General features: G+C 38.2%; 1 protein-coding gene across 1 annotated transcript; it reads right to left on the bottom strand.

Moving 5' to 3' along the window:
- Positions 1–2,907: 2,907 nt before the first annotated feature.
- On the bottom strand, positions 2,908–7,591 carry si:ch211-184m13.4 (uncharacterized protein LOC798560 homolog). The gene is made up of 3 exons (XM_041807752.1): positions 7,231–7,591; positions 3,151–3,665; positions 2,908–3,073 (listed from the first exon to the last, which is right to left on the bottom strand). Exons 1-3 carry the CDS (start codon positions 7,589–7,591, stop codon positions 2,909–2,911), a joined length of 1,041 nt encoding a protein of 346 aa, XP_041663686.1. The 3' UTR covers position 2,908.
- Positions 7,592–8,597: the final 1,006 nt, after the last annotated feature.

Here is an 8,597-nt window from a genome sequence, read left to right as displayed (position 1 = left end):
GTGAAGTACTGCATTAATGACCACAGGTCTTTTGCAAAGGTAAAAACTGAGTTAATTCATCTTGATTATGATATTTTCTGCATGCCAAACAGTTGGGCATTGTGGTGACGGAGTAAGTGAGACTGCCTTAGCAGGTGACAATGGAAGACGGGGCTTTTGTTGGACCTTTATTACTCTCTACGCCCTTTTCATACATGCACTCTTGAAATTTATTCTTAGCCTTCAAAGCAAATTTCTTGCCTCGCTTGCTCACACTTGTCCCCCAAAACAGGAAGTTTGCCTGGCAGGTAAAAATACATCATAGCAGGCAGAAAAAGTCTGGGTAATAAACTGCTGATTGCATCTTGCAGGAGTTTTGTACAAGTGTGAATAGGTCTAAAGCTGTAAAGTAAAAAAGGTTAAATAAATGAACATGGATATTCTTCTTTTAAGTCTTAAAAGGATTTAAAACAATTATAAAACCTTTAACAGACACATGAAGATACATCTAAATATGGTTTTATTGTTTGCTTAGTGTTTTCAGGGTGAAAGACAAAGTTTGTTATTAAAAGTAGTCACAATACTAGAATTTTAAACTTCAGTGCAATCTTACTTTTGAATACAATGATATTAATTCATGATCTGAAACCATGGCAATAAAACAATCAGCTGCAGACGCCCAGTATTGGGTTATTAGTTTTCAATGATGAAATATTGCAGGTAAACTCCTGCTTATGGTCTACATTTGTGTAACTGAGACAGAAATTCATCATAAACACATTTGTGCAGTTTAGACAGTGCAAAAGTGTTTTGATTGCAATTTCTGACAGAATCTTTTCTTGCTTATGCTCCTAATTTTTTTCCTCAAATAAATGAATGCTTTAAATATTTGATAGTTTTAACATTACACAATATAACATAGAATGTATCTTTTAAAAGAAAGTGGTTTAAAATAAATGATTTCCTTAAAGTCCCTGTAAAGTGGTAAAAAAAATCTTAATCATGTTTGTTGTATGATAAGCCACTGTGTTATGAGCCACCAGGCCAAATATCAGTCATGAAAAACATCTCTATGTTTATCATTTTAAGCGTCAATATTGTGAAAACTGAGGCAGTAAAATCTTATCTCAGATGTGTGGGTGTGTCAGTTGCATGAGCTGAAGCCACACCCACTCATGAGAAATTTGTTCTCTAACGTTTTAAAAAAAAATGCTTCTGATCAGAGCAGCTGCCTGGCTCCATGTGCCAGAGCAGAGAGACAGAAGTTGGGGACAAAAATGAACTGTTTTCTGGCACAAATCACTGTTATGACACTTTTAATGGCCCATAGGCGAGTTTGGCTGATAGATGTGGGAAATTTACCTCACAATGAGCAAACACACAGAATGTATCTGGCTGTTAACTTCCAATGAAGGCAGTGACATCAACTAACAACAGAGTATACTGAGATGAACTGCTCTGTGGTTTTAAATCATTGTAGCGTTAGGGGGAGAGGTGTTGTCATAGGTTCAGATTTTTGCCCTGCTCAAATAAAACCAAGCCAAGAAAGAGGTGAACAACCTTCTGACTGTCTTAATAAAAAAAAAAAAAAATCACACATAGTTTTCTTTGTTTTCACATGTTAACAGAGATTGTATTACAACATATCCAGTGTGTTAAGACATAAAATTTGGATTTCATTTTGCAGGGACTTCTATTCAAAGTTTGAATCGAGTCATTTGTGTTGGAGGTGTAGTTATAAGAAGGTCTCTCTTGGCTTTAGCCTGGTGTACACTTCTGTGTCAAGCTATGTTATAGCAAACACCATAGGTTAACTGCACCAAACCTTACACACAACATGCTAACACTAACCTTATAAAAAACTTCTGTGTAAAAACAGTCCAGACCTCAAGCCCTGTGGTTAGAACAAGGTATACTGCTGAAGTTAGAGTGATATAACTTGTCTGGTATCTAATGTGGCTCTCCAAAGCTATATGTGTCTCTCAGATGCTGAACAGGTGTAAGAATTAACCTGTCCTTTGTCTGAGCTGCTTCAGTGGCCATACTTTTCATCTCCTCTGATGTATTCTCTCTTTAGTAACTGAAGAATAAGCAACTACTGCTCAGTATCAGCTTCAACAGAGGACCCTTGGCTGTAATCATCTGTGTTTCCTGTACATAAATGAGCAGGAAATGTAGCAACAGGACCAGGAACTATTAAGTAGTGCTACTAGTAATTGTAGGGCATAGGGAAGGTTTCACTTCAACTGACATGGAGGGGCCCAAAGTGGCACCTATAAACCCGAGCGGCGTACCAACATAGTACAACAACAGGCTCTGCTGTTCACAAATGTTTTTTTATTATTACTTTAATGTAAAATACACTCATGCAAAAAAGAAGGTTATTTAAAAAAAACAATTAAAAATGGAATTTAAAAATTGTCAAAGAAATTAGATACTTTTCATAGATATAGTACATTTTATACAATATTATTAAAATAAAATTGTACAAGAAAATAGCACCTCTGCACTCCCCATGCATTTGAACAGATAAACATTATGTATAGACAAACCTATCAAAGAAATTAAAATTTTGATTTGTTGGGTGTTTCTACGGAAGCTCTGAGAAGGCATGCATCCATCCATGTCACTTCATTGTCCACTGATATATTACATATGTTGGGATTGTTTCCTCAGGCAATCTTGACCTCTGTAGCTTGTTATTTAGAGAAAACAACACTGGCTTTTGCATGATTAAAGTTTTATTTCTTTATATCTTGAGAAAAAAAATCTCATACGCTCATTGTGTGTAAACAGGATGAATAAAGTACACAGATTAATTTTCTCGCTAAGGGCTTCTCAGAATTTCTCCGAATAAAAAGGCCTTTACTGAAGCTGACAGCGTTGGTTACACTGTTTGTAGGTTTTGTGAAATGAGCTGTGGTTTCTCTTAGGTGTTGCTGCTGCTGTTCTCAGCTGTCACTTTGGAGGAGGCACCGGAAGTGTACAGATAGTCCTTGAACAGACTCAACACTCGCTTCTTGTAGGTCTTGATGGCAAAGAAGTAGATGACTGGATCCAGGCAGCAGTTCAAATTCATAAGAGAGACTGTAATCTGTAGGAAGAAAGTGGATTATGATAAGTGAATTCATGGGTATGTTTGACAATCAAATAAAAAGCAGGTGTTCTTACCTGTAAAGAGACTTTAAAGGCCCTCAGCTCCTCACAGGTTGGCTTGTGGTGTATCTTTCTTGTCATGAACTGCATAACGTTGATGTGGTAAGGGCTAAAGCATACGATAAAGGTGAGGAGGATGAGGAGAATAATGGTGTTGGCCCTGTGATTCCTCCTAGATCTGCCAGTCACAGAGTTCTGCTTGGCTGCAGATCTCAGCTTCATGTTGATCTTTGCGTAGCAGCCGATGATGATGAAGAGTGGACAGCAGAAGGAGATAACACAGGCCAGGAGCAGGAGGTACGGAGTGAAGTGTAAGCCCTCGAAGTTGAAGTACTCCATGCAGGTCCGTCTTTCCTGGTGCTTGTGCAGCATGCTGCGGAACATGAGTGGTGCTATCTGCAGGAATACCAAAGCCCAGACGAGGCAGCAGACCCTGCGGACCACCTTGATGCTCCGCAAACACTGCAGACGGTAGGGATGTACCATGGCCAAGTATCGGTCCAGACTAATGCAAGTCATAAAGCCAATACCTGAGGGAATGATAATGGACATGTAGCATGTTATCACTAATCAAACACAAGTGCTGGATCAATGCTTGAACACAAATGTAACAGTGCAGGTACCCCCTCCTGGATCATTTCTGGAAACATCTATTTGTTGTGTTTCAAATTCAAGGGGCAAGGCTCAGTTTGAGGTCTTATTTGTCAGAATAATCTCCAAGTTTGAGGTGTATGATTATTTTAACACTCCATATCTAATATCAGGTACATGAGGATACCTATGATTCTAGCTCAGACTGCCTCTGATTACATACCCACAACAACCAATTAGAGTGTGCAGACCACAAAGAGCCACCAATCAGATTTTAAGTACTTTTACAACTAAAAAGCATAAACACAACTATATCTTAGACTGTATATTATCCACATTCTTGTCCTTGTTTTTGCTGTTCCTTGCACTATACACACACCAGTACAATCAGCTAAGGATAACAGGTGTCCTCCATGTTTGTTTTTCTTCATAAGTCACGTTTGATTAAACGTGTTTCTGTGAGATCTTGTTTGCCAGGAATCTCTCCTTTGAATTGGTTGCTACAGAAGATGGATGTTTTTTCTCAAGGTCTTATTCTTTTGTGAGTTTTTTGGGATTATTATGTTAAAAATCTTCCAAATCTGCTCTTATACCTCTGGTCTCCAATGTTTATAAAATCTTCGATGATTTAAACTCGTCCAATGTGTGGCCAGCCTAAGTTGGGTGACAGAATGGAAAGTGTAAAAGTCTGTTCTCCCTTAAACAAATGACAAATGTTGACTGTGAGATATGTTGCCTGCTTTGACTTTGGCGCCACCTCTTGGCAAAGCAGCATATCTTATCCCTTTACTGATCTACATGTCCATGAAGACACACGTGGCTAAAGTTTTGTGTAAACACAAAAAGCTCTTCCTGTATTATTTTAACAGTCAGTTCAATGTGATTTTTTTGTAATTGACTGGCAAGAAGTATCGCCAGTCACTGTTAAGGATTTTGGCAGTCAGTTTTAAGGGGGGTCCTGTTCGGCCTCAGCCACCACTACATCGGACCCTGGTCAGGATGAAAACAATGCCTGAAGATGAATCACATGATGGGCTTACATTTACGTCTCAATTCAGTCATGGAACAAAGCATGCCCATGCATTCTTTCAAAATGTTTTATTTTGCAGAATTATCCCAATATCACTCTAATTTCCACATACAGCAGCTGTAACCCGATCTGCCTGTGCAGTGCACTGTGAGGCAAATGGCTTCCTCTCTTGTCAATCGCAGCTGACTCACTGCACGTGCTATCACCGCCTCGTCCCTAAAACACCACTCTGCTCTGCCAGAGAGACACGCCGGGTCTATTTTCAGAGCTAGCTGCTGACAAACCACGTCAATCCTCAAAGAGCAAGGTGACCCAAACAGCTAGAAAAACATCCCAGGTCTCCAGTCAACTTCAAAATACAACACAAAGCATGGACTATTGAGTGTAAATCATCTCTATATCAACATCATCCTGTGGCGCAAGCGAGAGGTCATTGGGAGGTAAGTGGGTCACCAAACTACTATAGCACCATTGACAAGGAAAAGTTAACTTTTTAGGTGGAAAACCGCAGAAATTTACACGAAACCACTCATCCTCTGAATTAATCATAACCCTTTAAAGTTTTTGATGTACTCACCCATGGCAGAAGCAATAAAATCATGGAACCATATCAAATTAAACCCGGGAAGACAAACTGTTTGTTTTTTACATACAATCCCCAATGAACTTGTAGTTTTTCTGTGATCTTTAGTCTCGAGCTGCTCATGGCTGCCCTACTCTGTGCAGCACTCCAGACATGCTTCAAGCATGTGAGCGCGCTCACTTTTGGTCTCTGAGAAATTGGGGGTAGAATTACAATAGTCAAGTCAGTGTTTCATGTGGTTATGTGGTAATCTTGCAAAGCAGGTGGATGGCGGAAGACATTAGCTTAGATGCTGCTAAAGCATCAGTTTTATCAGAACTTGACATATCTCTTTGTTAAAAGAAGAACAAAGAACAGCAGTGAGTTGTTTTCTTTTCAAAAACGAAGAGGTCGTGTACTGACATGTCTACAGTCGCCAAGATTTGCATTATGCAGCTCTAATGGAGTTTACTCCTTTGGTAGGGGCGCAGCTCGCTACGTCATGTGTTTTGTTGCTCTGATTGGCCTTTAAAGATGTGACAGACAGAATGTTCATCCAATCACCCTCCGAGTTTTTTTCAAAGGCTCTGCCCTTTCCCAAACGTTGTCTATGAGGTGTTTTCAAAATGGATGTGTTTATCTGGTGTGCCAGGTTAGTTATGTGGACAATTTTATTAACTGTAGGCCAATGAAAAATAGACTTTGGTCTGCACATGGTCCTGGGCCATAGTGTAGACACTCTGGACGTAAACCAGCATTATTTCACCATCTACCTGCCAAAGCAGTTTCAGGCATTAGAAATCATGACATTGTAACCATCTGTTTTGATGCTAATGGGTTTTCTTTTTGTTTTGCATATGCAGCTCTTAAAAAGCAATCATTGGTAATTATATCACGCTTCATAATAAGTTAAAACCTTTCAAAAACTTTCGGCTAAATTACCTATGCTAACAGATGGTATATTTGCCATTTGTGCCCGATACAGTTCACTACAAATGTTACTGAAACAAATATACCTTTACATACAGTGCTTAACAAATTCATTAGACCACCACCCAAAGTAAGGTTTATGCCACAGCTGCCCTAAATTAACAGCATTGGTAATTACCAAAATCTTTTTTTTATGTTTCTGCAATGGTTAATACACCAATATGAAGGAGCTCTTTTACCAAAATGATATTTTTAATGCTAAAATATAATTACTATTGTTATCCATGAATTTTCAAATTTACTGATTAACAAAAAAAACCCAGAAAAAATAGTAAAGCACATTAATATTTCTTGATTAATATGTCAAATTATAGTTTACTTGCATTCCTGAACAGAAAAATAAGTTTTAGTGGTTGAATGTTATGCTTGATTAATTTCTGACTTCTCAGAGAAGCCCAGTGAGCCGGCTCAAATTTGGGTATCAAAAGGTGGATTCAGTTTGAAATTCCTCATTCCTGTTCAAAATGGTAAAACGTGGAGAGCTGACTGAAAATGAAAGAGTCCACATTAAAGCACTTCATGATGCAGCTGTGGCATAAACTTTACTTTGGGTGGTGGTCTAATAAATTTGTTAAGCACTGTATATGAGTGAACTAATGACTAATTATTCATCTGAAAACACAAGCATGATCTTTTCTTCAAATTAACAACGTATATCAGGTGCATAGTATCATCTAAAGCAGGACTGTAAATCATTCAGTGGTGGGTTCAAGCTTTTTACATGTGATGTACTTGAAGTGTTCAACGTTTGACACAATTTTTAAATAACTTTTGAGCTAATGATTTCTTGGCATTTTTCTCATCATTTTTAGAAAGGAAAAAAGTTAAAATTAATTTGAACCTCATGTATAGATATGGCTAGTAATTTAAATACAGCCTCAAGCATTTAGTAGAATATCATCGACATACAGGTTAATATTACCTGCATATATATTTGCGAAGAAGAGGAGTGTTGTCAGTCTGCAGAGGAGGTCACCAAAAGGCCAGTCAAAGTGGCGGATGTAGTAGGTGATTCTTCCAGGCAGGGCCAGTGTGAATAGAGCATCAGATAGTGCCAGATTGACCAGATAGATGGAGGTGGAATTGAACTTCTGCTTCCTCTGACAGATCACGTAGAGGACCAAGCTGTTACCGCACACACTGATGATGAAAACCACAGAGTAGAACACTGGGAAGAGGACCACAGCAGCACGTTGGTAAACAAAAACATCACAGTTGCTCTGGTTTGAAGAGTTTTCAGACACGTCCAAGGTGGTGTTTTCAACAGCCATGATACCAATCATTTTCTGGAAAAAAAGAAATATATATAGTTTAAACCATTAAAGAAAGGAGAAATGGGAATGAGCACATTTAAAAAGGCCTGCAGATCTGTTTATAAGGATTATCCTTGTTTAAGTACTTACAAAAACAGAAAGGGTTCCCAGCTGTATACAGAGTGTGCTGGTTGTGGGTTTAAACTGAGTTGTAACACTTAAAGTACCTCTGAAATAGCTGCATGCAGCCTTTAAATCCCACCTCTCCATTTGACATCATGTGTCTGTCAGCCTTTGTTGATGCATTGTTCACCAGTGTTCTGTTTTAAAGCTATAGAAACACACTGACACACATTCACATGATATAATTTCATTATTGCAGTCTTTGATAACATTTCATTCTTGCTTTGTGTCATCAAATTACCATACTAATTTTCAAGATGTAAATGCCATCATACTGCATCTGTACTCCAGTATAAATACAACCCCTGTTTCAAAATAGTTGGGACACTGTGTAAAATGGAAGTAAAAATGGAATGCAATGATTTGCAAATGTCATAAACCCATATTTTACTTAATTTTACTAAGAACTTAAACAACTCATCAGATGTTGAAACTGAGACATTGTACTATTTATTGAAAAAAGGAGCTTAGCTTGAACTTCAGTGCTGTAACGTACCTCAAAAAAGTACGGCCAGGACAACAAAAGGCTGGAAAAGTAAGTGGTACCAATGAAAAACAGCTAGAGGAGCAACTAATTGCAACTAATTAGGTTTATTTGAAACAGTTCAGTAACATCACTGTGTATTGAAAGAGCATTTTAGAAAGGCGGAGTCTCTCAGAAGTAAAGATAGGCAGAGGTTCACCGATCTGTGAAAAACTGCATCTAAATTGTTGAACATTTTCAGAAAAATGTTCCTTAAAGTGAAAGTGTGGAGTCTTAAAATATCCCAACATCTACAATGCATATTATTAACAAAGTACTCAGGGAATCTGGAGAAATTTCTGTGCAGAAGGGGCAATAATGTCGAAGGAC

Source organism: Cheilinus undulatus, linkage group 15 (genome assembly GCF_018320785.1).
Source record: "Cheilinus undulatus linkage group 15, ASM1832078v1, whole genome shotgun sequence".
NCBI classification, from domain to species: domain Eukaryota; kingdom Metazoa; phylum Chordata; class Actinopteri; order Labriformes; family Labridae; genus Cheilinus; species Cheilinus undulatus.
Note: the sequence above shows the minus strand (reverse complement) of the source record. Positions and strands in the feature narration are given on the sequence as shown.

What these genes read in the sequence shown, in the direction of transcription:
- si:ch211-184m13.4 (XM_041807752.1), bottom strand. Translation starts at nt 7,591, where the DNA reads ATGATTGGTATCATGGCTGTTGAAAACACCACCTTGGACGTGTCTGAA. An exon ending in CTTCGCAAATATATATGCAG is followed by an intron (nt 3,666 to 7,230) that starts GTAATATTAACC and finishes TCATTCCCTCAG; the next exon opens with GTATTGGCTTTATGACTTGC. An exon ending in CCTTTAAAGTCTCTTTACAG is followed by an intron (nt 3,074 to 3,150) that starts GTAAGAACACCT and finishes TTCTTCCTACAG; the next exon opens with ATTACAGTCTCTCTTATGAA.